Source organism: Helicoverpa zea, chromosome 20 (genome assembly GCF_022581195.2).
Source record: "Helicoverpa zea isolate HzStark_Cry1AcR chromosome 20, ilHelZeax1.1, whole genome shotgun sequence".
In the NCBI taxonomy this organism is placed as follows: Eukaryota; Metazoa; Arthropoda; class Insecta; order Lepidoptera; family Noctuidae; genus Helicoverpa; species Helicoverpa zea.
In genome coordinates this window covers 1,611,931-1,629,409 of record NC_061471.1, presented here as the reverse complement: position 1 = coordinate 1,629,409, position 17,479 = coordinate 1,611,931, and the positions used below count along the sequence as shown (strand labels likewise).

The 17,479-nt window shown below is 34.5% G+C and overlaps 1 protein-coding gene across 1 annotated transcript in view; it reads left to right on the top strand.

Annotated features, from left to right (window-relative positions):
* The first annotated feature begins 3,195 nt into the window (after window positions 1-3,195).
* Window positions 3,196-17,479, top strand: part of LOC124640076 (cell growth regulator with RING finger domain protein 1-like) — a 43,825-nt gene continuing 29,541 nt past the window's right edge. Inside the window, exons 1-2 of the mRNA XM_047177691.1 lie at window positions 3,196-3,674; window positions 16,019-16,161. Of these exons, the coding sequence (XP_047033647.1) occupies window positions 3,577-3,674; window positions 16,019-16,161 (241 nt within the window). The 5' untranslated portion in view covers window positions 3,196-3,576. The remainder of the gene's footprint in view (window positions 3,675-16,018; window positions 16,162-17,479) is intronic.

Here is a 17,479-nt window from a genome sequence, read left to right as displayed (position 1 = left end):
AGTATAACAAACCTTATTTAACACACTTTATGAAAATTAAACAAAAGGGCACCTAACTATAGTATACGTATAGAAAAAGAAAACACGTGACAGGCGGATCGGTCTCCCGGACTACACTTTCATAAAGATTTCATACAATATGATGTCAGTGCCCGTTGCGGGTAATGGATGTTAAATACATGTCATAGGGGCTACGATATGGGGCCATAATGTTTTAACGGTATCAACACAGACAATCCTACTTATATTATAAATGTGAAAGTTTGTGAGAATGTATGGATGTATGTTTGTTATTCAATCACACAAAAACGGCTAGACCGATTTGATTGAAATTTGGTATGTAGATAGGTGATACCCTGGATTAACACATAGGCTACTTTTTATCAACACCACGCGGGCGAAGCCGCTGGCGGAAGCTAGTAGGTAAATAAGGAGTTCTTTAAAATGAACTTTAATCGTTTGGTGGACAGAAGAGTATCTGTGTGCGCATGTTCTTAACTTAACTCCACTATTCAGATACAGAAAATTATCATAATGAGAAAAGAAATTAAGTAAAAAACAAATAACTTTGCAAATTAATTATTTTAATCAATTCATTAAATCTAGCCAAATTAAACTGATTAATCCACCCACACATCATGAACCCTAGTACCTACGTTTAGCAGCGTACGTTTTAACTTTCCTTAAATAATAAATTACCGTATGTAAGCCTAATAAAAAAAATTTTTTGAACATACGAAAGTAAACCCTTGCCCAATTACATAACCACGATGTAATATAAGTGGCTATAATTTGAATATTTTCCCGTAATTTAAAACATTGGTACACGCGAAGTTTTTCAAAGCAAGACATTCGATTGAATCCCGGGTAAGACAAAAAGTCGATCGCATACGATTGCCGCTCATTCAATTTAGAAAATAATGAGCCCAATTAGATTTTATGAGACTTCAAGGGGTATTTTTTAAAAGCTATTAATATTTTACTGATACCTACCTACCTTTCCAATTTTTTCGTTGATCGGTTATCTAAAATGCAAATGCAATCATTGTTTATTAAATCTATAACTTCGATCGCTCTTTTATTTAAGGGTGCACCGATGCAAACTATTAGAATAATTAATTGCCATAGTACAGTTACCGGCACGGATGTCGGGCCCTGACCTTCACCTGCGCACAAGCGATTTACTGCCTTATTGCCTTATGCGTACGGGTGCGCAAAGCGATCCCCACTCTTCCGCCGAGAGCCCGACATCCGTGCCGGTAACTGTACGTGAATCTGTTAATCCATTGGTCCTGCTGCAAGCCGTTCTTGAGGGTAGACAACTATAACATAGGCTTATGTTTAACTGATCACCAGATATAGTAACAAATAGCAGACAAAAATAGTAAATGATCACCAAAATGAAACTCGCATTTTAATGTAAAACTATAACCAAAGTTTTAACACTTTGCTATCCTATTTAAGTGAAATTACTCCAAAATAAATCATGCGTAAGCCAAAAATAGTAAATGATCACCAAAATTAGACCACCATTTTAAAGTAAGATTATAACCAAAGTTTTATAATTCTGCTATCCTATTTAAGCAAAATGAGTCCAAATAAATCATTGTTATCCCAAAAGTAGTAAATGATCACCAAAAGTAGTAAATGATCATCAAAATTATACCAGCGTTTTAATTTAAAATAATAATCAAAGTTTTTACATCTTGCTATCCTGTTTAAGTAAACTGACTCCAAAAAAATAAGTTCGGCTTGATACAATAAATTTTATAACATTATGGGGACCCTTTTCCTGCACTAGGGTGGAAAATTGTCTATTGCATGCCTCTAAACAGTGCGATAAGAGTGTGTTTTCGAGGGAGTGTATTGAGAAACACATTCTTCTTCTTCTTTCTCCTGCCCTGTTCCCAATTTTACTTGGGGTCGGCGCAATATGTCATTTTCTTCCATTTTCACACTCACGCATGCATTGCAAGCCGGACACATAACTTAATATGGCATCATAATACTTTATTTGGTAATAAGCCTACATTTTATGGCAATCACAGTGACTTATTTAGGCAAAAATAATACATTAATTTGGTCGTCAAGAGTTGGTGATCATTTACTAAATTTGGTGGTCGAATACAATTTAAAGTGAAGTCGTGACTAAAATAGCTGGTACTATTACATTTTTAGACTTTATTTTTCTGGTGTTCAGTAGATATTTCTGGTTACAAAACTAAGGGTATCAAAGCATTTTATGGTGGTCATTATATTTGTTCCCTATAACATATCTAGAAACATTAGGTACGATAGAAAATATTAAGTACCTATCAGGTCCCAACTTATGAACTTACAGCACGTAATTTTAATTAATACGTCATTCCCCTTACTAAACCGAAACAATCAACCACTAACCTAGATTTCTAATCCATTCACGTTATATCCCTATCAAAATAATAGTAATTTTCATGACTACAGTTCACACACTGTTATTAAGTTTGAACTACATAAAATATTACCCTTCACCCTTATTTTACGATAGGTTACAACGTTTATACACCCTCTTGGGGTAAAGGGTGCTTATGTTTAGTGCATAATGGTAGACGGTGCAATTTACATAATTTCCCGTCGAGGAGAACGAGGCGTTTTCGAGAACAATTTGCACCAAGGAATTCGCAAGTTAATTTTAATGGCTACGGGGAAAATAATTAGGCGTAAATTGTAGGTGGTTAGAAATGACTGTTAATGCGATTTTATCACTGTTCTGCGTAAAGTAATACCATTGTAGAAGGAAGATTTGAAATAAGTATTTGCCGCCAACCATTTCCCCGTGATAGGAAGAGGACTATCTGCAAGAGGTTACAAACAATCATTTTATTAAAACTTTTAATTCGTATTCACCTTCAAAAAATGAAATATGTTATCTACCTAGTGGACATGGTTCTACTGGGTCTCAGTCATTCATTCGGAAAACACGGGAAAACTGGAAAAAGAAGCCGTAAACGTTACAACAAATGCTTGAGATCCAACGTACTAAACCTGAACCGCGTATTCATAAACATTCTTCGTGGAAAAGAGCCAGCTGTTTCGTCTATCTCTTTCTCGCTACTGCTATAACGGGTTTTTTATTTCTTTCTTTCAGGGTTGAATCATTCGTTCAATCGTGTCATGCGCTAGATAGCGCGATAGTCGTCGTCGTCGCTAAACTTGCCTGCGAACACTCATTCCTGTCAAAAACTCGCGTACGAGAACACGTTATTTGCCTGATTTTTCGATCAATGATCATTGTTATTGTTTGTGAACGGTATAATTTAATGATAAAACGTATAGTCGTCGCGTCCGCCAACGCCGCCAATATTTTTATATTCTTACGAAAATATTATTGTGCAACACTCCCGGTATGCATTTTGCAGTCGTTATGAAATAAGTGAAACAGTAGGATTCTAGGGGTTTGCAATTCGTATCTTGCAGCAAGGTCGTGACTTTTTGAGATAAAAATCTAGCCTGCTTATTGAACTGATGCGTGCTCCCATCTTTCGCATTGTTTCGGTGTGTTTATTAGTGTTGTGACAGTGAGAGGCAGACTGAATAATGGGCTCCACAGGCCTCACTCTGGCAGATTTGCCAAATATTTTTATTATGATCGGCGCTCTTGTGGCGCTGTTCGTGATGTTAGTTATTCTGCTCAGGTAAGGTCACCGTTTCAGATAAGGAATACACCTAATAGTAATGTGTTTATGATCATTGTTATCCTGCAGAATGTGCTAGACTGTTTTCGTGTTAGCCATTAAATTCGAGCGTGATTAATTTAGGTTGCAAATTCGTATGTTACAATTTATTCTAATTACTACTATGTCTGTGGCTGGACAAGTAATAAGTGCTTGTTTTGTCCCCATAAATTAATTTGTTGAATATAAAAATGTCTTCTGTTGAAGCCTCTTATGGTGGTTCAGACATGTAAAATATGTAACCTAATGGCCTTGTTTGTGCACTGAAAATAAAAACAAAAGTGCTGAACCTTGTCTTTGATAAAGAAAGCTACTCATATTGAAGGTACCACCTACTTTCTCTTTGAACTTATCATGTTTGCTGACAATCTTATTGGAATTTCGAAAGTCAAAATAGATAGTCTGCTTGGATGTTTGGAAGTGCATAAGATAAGCATGAACACTATGCACAAGCATTGCATTGATAAAAAAGAAAGGATATTATTAATTTATCAACAACCAATAAATACTTTTTTTTATTTTTGTGTTTATAAGCAAGTAAAACATTCTCATTTGTAATTTTAAATATTTTATTTAATACAATTTATTTATGTATACTGTTAATGGATCCTATAAATATTACAATGAAGTCTGATTAATATTTTCAATGCATTTAAATAAATTATCATTACTGAAATTAAATATTCTGATTCATTACATTAAACTGCATTTATATCATACAAGTATACATGACTAAATTACTTAATTATTATTTATTTATAGTGCTGTTCATATTAATATTCTAATTTTAAACTCTTCCTCTATAGACAAGTTATTTTTTCAATTGGTTCTATAATTTAGAACAACAATAATGCAGCTGACCATCATCACCACAAGTTTTTAGTTATTTGTTGCTATTTATGGAAGGTCAACACCCAAGCAGTCTATTTTTATCAATTTTTCTTATTTGTCTGTGGTAAAATCAAATTTAATTTTATCATTAAAACCTGTTATTATTTTATGTAAATTAACCTCTTCTATGCGGCTAATTATAAAACAATAGAAAATCAATGTCTCTCATGGATCCGCGCAACATTCACACCAAAGTTAACGCACCAAATGTAGACTAGTAGAGAACACCTAACACCAAGTCCACCATTGTACTTTGTGTGCAAGAAGTATTGAATAAATAAGTCTTCTTTCAATGTTAATTGTATGGGACATATCAGCTAAAAATTGTATTATTTGACCAGATCCATTTCAATATCATGAAAATATGGCCTTCCGGTATGATTTATTTGAAACACAGTCAGTGTCCCCATACATATTATTAGTAAGGTGTTTTACTAGTATACATTTTTTCTTCCTACCTATATCTGCGATCAATCGCTCAGCTATAATCAGATTGTTTCCTTCCAAAAACTAATATATTAAATCCAAAAACTGGTTAAAGACCTTTTAAGCCGACTATACAAGAAGCATAAGAAAGTATATTTGCAATAGATTACAGTGGACTAGTGATATGGCACATTCTCAGTTCTGTACGGTGATAACAGTCATACACGGGAAATGTGTTATTATGAAGTTATGAACTGATAAGATCAAGTGCACATGTACTGAATGTACTGTGAAATAGCAGTACATACGTGACTATGGAGAGCAAAATTACGAGCGGAGATGTCATAAAGCAGAATCTAAGAAAGTAACGTTGCCACAAAGGGTGTTCTGGGAACGACAAAAGTTTCTGGCTCCGCCCTCTTGGCCTTCTTTGAACCTGCCCATTTTTTATGGATGTTATGAAACCTGAACACCTCGTTTGACCACTCGTAACTGATCATTTTGTTTACGCCCATAGTATGTAATTGGTCCAGAAGAAGGCGCTAGAGCTAGACCTACCTGCCTTAGGTCATCTCCACTCATCTTTCATTCCTCCGTGATTATGACTGTGTGCTTAGTGCGTATCAAGTAATGGTAGAGGCAGTGGCGTAGCGTGGGTATCTGCCGCCCGGGGCAGTTGTCGATTTTGCCGCCCCTTCCCGTGTATTTTTTTTAACAAGTGTTACTGGCCGTTTGTTATTTTTCACCGACTTCAAAAAAAGGGATTTTTTTTTGTATCGACGTTAAAAATCATGAAATGACCATTCCCGCTGTGGGTTAGCAGCGGTGAGGGAGTGTCAGACTCTTACTGACTAAAAACCGTCGTGTTCCGTCGAAGGCCTTTTATGTTCCAGAGCCGCGGTAATCTTTCGAACATCCCGCAGCCCCGGCAGAAGGGCAAGTAGACTATTTTATATCTTTGTTACTTGATTTCTTGAAGGTTTTAAAATTCTTTTAGGTACGCAGGCTAGCGAAGTAGGTACCTATAAGTATATATGAAATTGAAATAATTTAAAAGCGGGGCTACTTTAAACTGTTTAACTAATTAATTTAATTTACGGACTTAAACTAGTTTCCATGGAACTATACCTAAGCGTGAAATTTGGCCTGTATCTAGGTAGGTATTGCTTACCTATAGCATTCAAGTTTATCTAAACCAGTGGTTCTTAACCTTTTAGTCATGAGGGACCACCTCATTGGTTTACCTAAATTAGCACTCTGCTAAACGCATGTCGGCAGTTGTGTAGGTAAGCAAATGCAATAAAGAAAAACTTGCCTACGTAGTTTCCAAATGCGCGAGCGAAGCGAGCGCGAAATTTTTATCGGACTTAAACCAAATATTACGTAAAATGTAGCCCAAACGTACTTAACTTTTTGTTTGTTGACAGATGCAAAAATAAGGGCATATCGTTTTTAAATAGGCGAGCGAAGCGAGCGCGAAATTTTAATCGGACTTAAAACAAAAATTACGTAAAATTTAGCCCAAACGTACTTAACTTTTTGTTTGTTGACAAATGCAAACATAAGTGCATATCGTTTTTGAATACGCGAGCGAAGCGAGCGCGAAATTTTTATCGGACTTAAAACAAAAATTACGTAAAATTTAGCCCAAACGTACTTAACTTTTTGTTTGTTGACAGATGCAAAAATAAGCGTACACTGTTTCTGAATACGCGAGCGAAGCGAGCGCGAAATTTTAATTATTTTTTATTTAAGGCTCAAAACCAAAATTACGTAAAATGTAGTGTCACGTTTGTTTTAAGTACCAAATTTTAACAATAATTAATTTTAAGTTTAAAAAGTTTCAACTTTCTTGTTTAATGTTTTGTTATTGTTAGACAGTTTTATGTAGCGGCGCAGATACTAGTTGCGAACAATTTTTTTTAATTGGTTAAATTTTGCCGCCCCCTAAAAGCTGCCGCCCGGGGAATTTGCCCCCCCTGCCCCCCCCACGCTACGCCACTGGGTAGAGGAAATTGAAGATTAGTACCTACTTTGGCATAATAGAGTTATTTATGTTTTGATTTAAACCTCTAGTCACTCAGCTGCATCCAGTTAGACTGGAAGCCGACCTCATCAACCTCAAGGCTCAGGGAGATGATGAATACATAATTAATATTCCACCCTTTATCTCAAACTCTCATCTGTGCATTTATCTGTCACCAAAAAACAAGTTGTTTCCTTCTAACAATAATGTTATTCACAGAACACAGTTGCAACTAAAACAGTGTTGCACTTTGTCTCTATCACAACTAACAATTAGAACAATAGGGTATATTCAAAACAGATAACATATCTTGTGGGCAGTGTTTCCTTTAGATATTAAAGACTGTTGCCTATTTATGCACCACAAATATCAACATATTATTGCATTCTTAAAAAAAAAATTTTGATCACTGAAACTGGAACAAAATATTCTACTCTTTTTATATTCAACTTCTAAAAAGGAGAATGTTCCCAAATCTGATCTTTGTATTTTAGTAATTTGAAAATAAGTGCTCTAATTAATAAATCTGTTAACAGACAATTTCGGAACAGTATTTTTTTATCTATTTTTTTTTAATAGAAACATGCAGAACCAGTTTACTTTTAAAATAGTACCTAGTCTTCTAGCTTTTAAGCTAACAATTTATTTCATTTTATTTTAATTCTCCTTTTCAAAGTCAAATGGTTATTACTATTTATTATTGTTATTAGAATCTATTATAATATTGTTATTTCAACTTTGTTCATATATATTTATTATAATAACTTAAGAAAATTAAGTTATACTGATTGTTGCATTTACGACCTACGATAAATACAGTATTTAAATACCTACTCATTGAAACACTTATGGTGAGTTTGAGATGCACCATTTAACTATAACGTTAACTGGACAATTTATTTATGTATAGATATATTTTCAGTTATCTTGCATATCGCCTATTTTTATAGGTAAATGGCGCAATTGGATTTTGTCTGTCTGTCTGATAAGGAGAAGCTCAAAAAGAACTGAACGGATTTTTATGCGGTTTTCACGATTACACACCATACATACACCTCCATTTTCTCTTAAGGAAAGTGTTTTTGACCGCCATTGAAATTATTAGAATTGTACATTGCACGTACTGTAAATAATTGGTATTTCTGCTAAAAGGGTTTGTGGGTTTTCGTTCTGCGTCAGAATTTCGGACAATTAGTGGGTATGTACTCTGTTTGCACAATTAACTAAATAGTAAATGACATATTCTTCACTAATACAATAAAGAGGAAATTCTTTTTTCTTTGTACTGCCTAAAACAATAAAGTGGAGACATTTTTTTGTATCCTAAAGGCTCCGAAAATAATGAACCGATTTGATAAATTCTTTCACTGTTGGAAGCTACATTCTTCCCGAGTAACATATAGGTTGCATTTTATACTGGTTCAGGCAGTAGTTACCATCGGACGGAACCACGGGAAAATAGCTAGTATTAAATAAGTGACACTTCCAAGGTAAAGAGAATCCCTTTGCGGGGCAATGAGCGTGTTTACCTAATTATTATTTAATTTGATTGAAATTGAATTCGTAATTCCCTTGATGACTCAGATAGACAATTACATTAAGTGAGGCAAATGATTTTATTTTAATTGCTAATTTATTATGGCAGCTATTGGGCTTTTCAAGATTCAAGATTAAATTCATCGTTTACAAACATTACGTAAGTCAAAGACAATGTTTTTTTTTTTTTCAAATAACTCTTTGAAGGGTCTTATGAAACGCCATACTAGTTGGACCGATCCAAAAAGTTGGTTTCATTTAGAAAAGCCGGCTAGAAACTCCATGGACAATCTTTTTAACAAAGTAATATATTCACGTCCTCTATCTACTGATTTCCAAAATTTTACTGTTTCTGACTTTTAGTGTAGTGTTTTGCTTAACATATCGTTCAAAGTTAGGTGTATCCATTTTTGCCAAACGGATAATTGGCAAAATCATTGCGCGTACTTACTACCTACCGGTTTCATAATCCTATTATGAGTTGTTTTTAATCTCGAGAATAAGTAAACACCACAAATGTCCTTTAAAATATTCATAATAAAGTAGGTAATTATGTTAATTAATTAGTTGTTTATTTGCAAGTAACATTGTTGTTTAATCACGTATCAAAGGATCCTGCTATTCAGACTTGCGTATCAATAGAGGATTATATCTTACGTTGTAATCTATTATTGTCTTTCGATAGTCAGTACAATATTTCTGCGGCTGTATTTAATTTATTACTATATATATATTTTTAACCTCGTCCCGTGGGAACTACTACCCGTACCGGGAGAAAATATAACGAATGTTACTCGGGAAGAGTGTAAGGAGCTTTCCAATGGTGAAGGATTTTTTAAAATTGTTTCAGTGGCTTCGGAGCCTTTAGCGTACAAACAAAAAACAATAATGTTTCATCTTATAAAAATAAATACATAATAGAACAGGATATCCTATTAAGTAAGTTAATATAGACATTAAATATGACTTTTATTATACGGATGTAAAATCACTTCCTAACCCTTCTTAGAATGTGATAAAAAATTGCTAAGAGCGGAACCGAAGAAGTGGGTACTTCCGGATTATAAAATATTGCCTATAGATAATTTCCTGTTATTTTAATCTTGCTTGTTATAGACTTCTTCATCTTCGTTTCAATTCTTATAACAACAATAAAAAACCGGCCAAGTGCGAGTCGGACTCGTGCACGAAGGGTTCCGTAAATTACAGTTAAATCAACCTATCTCAAAAACTATAAGAGATACTTTGATCAAACCAAAAATCGTTGAAAGAGTTAATTAGCATGCATCACCTCTATTTTTTTTAGAATTTTATACCCCGTAGTTATAAAAATAGAGGGGGGGGGACATACTTTTTACGACTTTGAGAGCTGATATCTCAAAAACCGTTCACTTTAAGAAAAATGTTTTTTAGAAAACTTTATATCATTTTAAAAGACCTTTCCATTGATACCCCACACGGGTATGTACATCGAAAAAAAAAATTTCATCCCTCAGTTACATGTATGGGGGGCCCCACCCCCAATTCTTTTTTTTACTATTTAGTGTCATATTTTTGTAGCGGTTCATACAACACATATTCCCATCAAATTTCATCACTGTAGTACTTATAGTTTCCGAGTAAATCGGCTGTGACAGACGGACAGACGGACAGACGGACATGACGAAACTATAAGGGTTCCGTTTTTGCCATTTTGGCTACGGAACCCTAAAAATCACATCTAAGTATTTCTATGTTTATGGGCTCTGCAGACTGTCGTTTGGACCACTTTAACTTGAATCGTATAGAAATTACGTCGTATTGAGGGATACAAATCACCCAAAACTGATGTGCACAGGTATTTATTAGTTTAAAACGTTGTGTGACCTTAGCAATTACATTTAATTGCAAGGTTAAACAATTTAGAAATAATTTCCTTTGCTACTTTCGTATTCTTCACGGTTCTAATCTTGCAAGGTAAATTACATTAGGCAATAGGTACATTATTTTTGAAAATATATGTATGTATGAGTAGGCTTAGGCTCCTTTCTGTGGCAATTTATTTATATTTAAAAAAATATGTATATAATCTAATAATCTTATCTTACCCTACCAAAATCTGTCGTCCAAAGATTACCGATTAACATTGAAAAAAAATACCTAATACACTGCTTATCAATGAAATTGTTTATCGTTCTTTGCCAAAAAGAGCAATTCATTCAATATAATTCATTGCCCATTGATTAACTATCCCAAATTATACTCTATTGAAATCTATTGTAATAATACTACTTACTTAAAGTATATGAATGAGATGTACCTAATGAAACATCCTGCTTACATACTCTTGAACCGGAGATCATCAACCTTCAGTTCAGTAGTTTTTTTTTCTATATGTCTGTATGTATTGTATTGTAGCTTGTAAGTACAGATTTTTACTTGTAAAAAGTTTTTATTCTGCCTCTTCTCCTTTCCGGCAGTAATACAATGAAAGCGGCAGGTAGAAGAAGTTTGGAGTTCGAATATTTTTTTCGTGATCACTCTTGGAATAGGTAGATCATCTCAATTTAGACCGTTAGAGGACCCAGACAGACCGATTTGAAAATTCGATATCATAAAATGTATAAATAAACATAAAAACATAGATCACATGAATTTGTAATTTAAATGTCTCAGATGTTGAGGTAAAACAAACTGTCTTAATAATAACATTCGGATAAACTAAGTTAATCTAGGCTAATATCTACATACAGGCAATAATAAAATAAAAACAGTTCTAATTCTAAACATAGGGACCACCCGAACTAGGTTTATTTAAACCTGTGTTTCAGGCCATCAAGGCTCAGAAGTATTGTCGGATATAATTTTAACAACATAAACATATTACATAATTATTTAATTATTAGACTAAGCAGGGGCAAAGTTTCCTTAATTATAACATTCTAATTATACATAATTTACTAAGATCAGCAATTTATTTTAACACTTCTAGCAATTTTTCCGTGTCTGAGTAATTGAGGGACTGTAAATATTCTGTTAGTACTATATTACACTTATTTAAATTAACACTATAAACATTTAGCAATCTGTTAAGTTTGTTATACAAATAAGGCCCTAGAAATAAATAAAACCTGTTAGTGAAAGCATGTTTAGTCCGAGAGTTAGTGCAAACTAAATCCTTTCTTCTTTTGCCAGAAGGTACAGGCTTGAAACCAAGTTCTACATGCTGGAGTAGTACTATATTCAAAATAAATAGCTGGCGTACTGTTAGCACTTTGCATTCCCTGTAAAGCTGGTGGGTGGGGAATCTGAATGGACGAAAGCTTGCGACCTTCAGGATTGCTCTTTGGGCACGTTCCAAGGGCAAGAGGATAGTTTTAGGGGCGCCACCCCAGGAGCTGATACAGTAGGCAAGAATAGACTGACATAAGGCCATATACACCTGCCGAATTAAAGTGAAGTCTGCTATGTTACGCAAGTATTTAAAAACGAATATCAATTTACGAACTCGAGTGCATAATGAGTCAATATGTTTCCGGAAGTTAAGCTGGGCGTCAATCGTGACACCTAGATATTTTATATGGTCAGTTTTTACTAATGTAGGGCAAGCGCATGCTGTGTCAGCGGATGTACTCATATGACAATTGTGTGCATAAATGTGTAGGTTAGTGTTTGAATTGTTATTATTTCTTATAGTAAATAAAATGTACTTGGTTTTATCTGAATTTAATGTCAGTAGGTTATTGTGAAGCCAATTTGACACTATATTAAAACCATTTTGGGCAAGTTCATAAACCTCATCTATAGATTTGCCTGAGAACACAAGAGCTGTGTCGTCAGCATATGACATAATGACACCATTTGCAAGTGACAAGCTGCTTAATTCATTTATGTAAATTAAGAAAAGGGTGGGGCCTAAAATACTGCCTTGAGGGATCCCGAAACCACTATTTTTTTGGTCAGAACTTTTGTACTGACCAATTTTTACACATTGGTGACGATCACTGAGATAGTCAGAAAATAATTTTAATTGTGCTCCTCTTACCCCCATTTTTTCCAGTTTGTGCAATAATAGGGAACAAGAAATGGTGTCAAACGCTTTGGCAAGGTCTAAGAAGATCCCAATAGTGATCATGCTATTATCTAGATTAGAACAGATGAGATTTGTTAATTTATGAACTGCTTGGTTAGTAGATCTTTTAGGCCTAAATCCAAATTGTTGTTCCGACAGTAAGTTGTTATTTTCAAGATACTTAATTAATCTACTGTTTATTATTTTTTCCAAAATCTTTGAAAGACCTGTTAATACTGCAATGGGGCGATAATTAGTGACATTGGCTTTGTCCCCAGCTTTAAAAACAGGGCTTACGACAGCTTTTTTAAGCAAATTCGGAAATGTTCCTTTACTTAGGCATAAGTTAAAAATGTGTGTTAGAGGCGGTGCAATAAGGTGTTTGAAACTTTTTAGCACATTGTTAGGGATGTTATCCCAACCCACAGCACAGACGTCTTTTAGACCATCAATTATACATAACACTTCCTGGACGTCTGTTTCTAACAATACGAAAGAGCCCAGAGAGTTATGTGTCTCAGGCAAACATTGATTGATTGCAGTTCTGGAAAAGGTTTTTTCAGCTAAGTTTTTGCCAACGTTAACAAAATAGTTGTTTACTTTATTTGTTGCTTCGGATGGGTTCAAGCAGGTTGATAAAAGATCAAGCTGAGTGTCTACTTTTGTTTGTCTGAAAGTGTTGCTTTTTATGAATTTCCAAATTAGCTTATTATTCTTTCCCGCTTTCTGAAGCTGTGCACGGTCATATTGTATTTTTTGTTTTTTCAACAGATTATTGCAAAAGTTTCTGTAACGTTTATATGTGACTGAAAGTATTGTATTGTTGGGTGTTTGCTTCCACTTTTGATGAAGTTTGTCTCTATGGCGTATACATCGGACAAGACCGGGAGTTATCCAAGGTTTGATGTTAGTATATCTTCTAGATATTATTTTGCTTGATGTGTTATTGCTGATGCGTGTTTGTAACGCCTCAATAAAATACTGCAACGAGGCATTCGGATCATTTGAATTAAAAACAGGGTCAAAATCGATGTCACGCATGTCGTTTTCAAGACTCTTCATATTTAATATTTCAATATTACGCAAGCAGTTTTTTCTAGATGGAGATATTTGTAGACTTAATAATATAGCCTGATGATCCGTAAGCGATGAATTAGTAATGAATGTTTTAGATGGCGATTTTGTCTTAATGATGATATGATCTAAGCATGAACCACTCTGGTGAGTGGGATGATTGTGTGCTGGCAAAAGACCATGAAATGTGCAGATGTTGAGGTAGTTATGTGCATGGGTTTCAGTTTTCCCCGGAGCTATATTAATATTAATGTCACCTAAAAGTATAATATTTTTATGACAGGAAATTTTACTTAATGTAGCACTGAGCGAGTCTAGAAATATGTCCATGTTTTGGGATGGAGGCCTATAAATAGCCATCACTATAATATCGGGGTTAATTTTAATTAATAGGCAATTACAGCCTAGAAGCAATGGTTCTTCTACTGTTACTTCTAAGGTAGTTTTAATGTAAGCAATTAGGCCATCATTTTGGTTAGTATTTAAGTTAGTTTTATATAGCGTATAACCGTCAAGCGATGGCAGATTGTCTGCTTGTTTTGATAGCCAGCATTCTGTTAGCACAATAATATCACAGCATAAGTCAAGATTTTGCAATAGTAATTGAAAACCGGTAAAGTTACGGTTTATACTGCGAATATTTTGGGTTAGTAAAGTAATCGTTTTATTTTCAGCCGTACAATATTTCTTGCACTCCTCAATATTACAAACTATGACTTCAGATACGGAAAAACTATCAATGTCGGTGATTAATTGCTGTGTCATAAAGTTAGAAATTACAAAAATAAATAAAGGTGTAAACCCTATATGTGCTACTTAATAAATATATAGGTGGCGCTCTTAGGCGCCTTCATAATCAATAGAATTAATGAAATTGTCTTCAGAATAAATTATGTAAGTCAATAGAACGTAAAGGATCTAAATAGAAAAAGTCTGACGTAAGTCGAACTTTTTAACTTAAGCCAAATCATTAAGTTACTGGTGCCATAATTCATTTATACTTAATATTAATTTACTGCTTTATTTAATTCCGTAGTATGCCCTTGACATTTGTGTTACGAAACTTTTATTAGTATGTCGCATATTTTTTGTTTACCTCTTAGTGGTTTTACGTCAATGGTGGCGCTTACATCTATAATATGCTTCTCTGTCTCTAACATAATAAATAGGAAACATTTGTTTGTTGTTTTTGTACTCCGAAAGGCTCCGAAACTACTGAACTGATTTGAAAAATACTTTCACTGTTGGCTAGTTATACTCTTTCGAAGTAACATAGGTTATATTTTATCCTGCTATTTCTCACGGGACGCTGGTGAAACCGCTAGAAAAGATTAGTTTTTTTTTGTATCTTAGCAAACTTAAATCATTTATATTGGAAAAATAATGAATGAAATTAGTTAAGACGCAATTGGTAGTAAATTAAAATGTACAGCTGAATAAAAAGATGTAAACATGATAAAGCTTGGCAATAATATTATGATATTACGCATAACTGCTTGATAAAAACGTTATTTACACAAGGCTCATAATACCTAGCTAGTAGATAATATTTTATTAGGCGATTAGATTTATAATTGAGGTAATAGTTTAATTAAGAGGTAGTGTTTTTCTTAAAAATAAACAGTAATTTCGAGAAATCCGTATTTTTTATGACCCATTTGTATTTAAGTGTCCAAATACCCTTTCCTCGAAAATTAATTCATTTGCGCAATCAGAAAACAGAACTTTTTACCATTTTTTTACCTACTCCTGTCTTTATTCATTTTATCCTGACCCATTTTGGAATGCAATTCTTGCAACCTGGCAACCGTGACGGCCAACCAAGTCAACGGGTTGACATTTAAACTGGTTAACTGACCTGCCCACATGTGGTGCAATGCAGTTGGCTAACTCGTTCGCAGTTTAGCTAAAAATTTGCATACTCCTACTTTACGCGTATTTTCAGTTAGTTGCTAATAAGTGACGTAGCTGAACAATGTTGCATTTTGTAACTTACTGTGAGGTACTTCGTGAATTCAAAACAAATAAACATCAAGTCAACATTTATTTTTGAAAGAAGTTCATGATTATTAAGAAAACCACTGCATTGATTTAGGGATGCAGTCAATAACTTTCTATCACGCAGATCCATCCTAGCATTAAGATTAAGCATTAACCTCTTGAAGCCGCTAATAAATTAGAGAACAATAGAAAATCCATTGTGTCTCGCGTAGATCTGCGCACCGGCACAAGGGATTAAGCATCATAGGATTAGCCATGTAAGTTGTTATAAATTCTCTAAATATAACCCTTTGTCCACAGGAACATGGAGGTGATAGGCATAATGGGTGAAGGTCGGGAAGACGCTTGGGCCCGCACAATGCAGCCCCCAAGACTCCTCATGCAGAGGGTCCACATACCTTTTACATTTAAGATACAGGAAAACGCTCCTTTAGGTTATAATGGTAAGTGCCTTTAAAATAACCTATGACAACATAGATTTTAAAAAGTATTTTTGCCATCCATATTTGAACATCTCACGCAACGATCATGCATAGAAGATTCTTCAGCGTATTTAAAATGAAGATGGCTGACAATAAAGGCACTAATCTTCGTGATAACGTGTTGAATTTAATCCCCAAGCAATAAATGTGGAATTGCATGCATTTTTGATAAAGAATTTCGCGCTACATCCCCCAGATTTAATTCTCTCGCGCAAATATTTGCATCGCCTACATAGAGTTGCTCTGATTCTGTTTGTACAAGTGAGATTTATGTCTGTAAACGCACCCACGATGTATTACAGAAGAAATTTCTAACAAACGAAAAAGTTTAAATTAACGCGAATTTAGTTAAAACAGCATTACCCAAGAAAGTGATAAATCGTTGAACAAAATGAATTTCAAATCAGGTATCCCGAACAGAGAGGCATAAAAAACAAAATAATGATGCATCGTTTGGCAAGGTGACACAACGCATTGCCAATTAGGTCACGAGATGCAGTATATGATGCAAGTTCCCCGGTCATTACGGGTAATATCCTAATCGAGACATGGACAATGTGAAAACAACTTTAAATCTTGAAGGTAGGGTGTGTTTTAGACTGAAGTGCTTAACTGTGATGCTAATGTATAGTTCTTGCTGTTACTTGGATATCTAGGTCTGGGGGTCTATTATGACTTGATAAACATGTTTTGTTCTAAGTCATTACTCAGTAATCATAAATGTGGAAATGTTCTTTGATTCCTTTGAGTTTTTTATTCATTGGGGTCTTATCTTGGAGAAATCTAGATTTCATTACAAGCTTTGCCACTTCCCTCATTGGAATTTAGATCATTTATCATTCGACCGCCGAGTGGAGTACTGTTAGTAAAAACCACTGATAGTTAAATGTGCAAACTATCAGCGGTTTTTACTTATCAGTTAGTATTTTGCAACCATTGCAGTATTTTTCCTACTTGCTTGTTGTCGTGCCAGTAAACTATTCTATTTCTTTCTCCGTATACCACTTTTCGTCCGTCCAGTAAAATGGAAATTCTAATGCACGCTAATGGAATTCTGGAACGTCGTCTGGGGAACTGGGGTTACAAATGTCGTGCGACACGCATCTGTCGGACAATAAGCTCCTTACGACATATCAGACTACTTTTCCTATGATATAAATTGCAATTATGATGGGAACATATGTCATAGAACGTTTATTCCCTTGTGCAAAATGTACCGCTACCCTTAAACTTAAAACTTTCCATAAGAGGTAGGTTGGTACTATAGATAAATTTAATT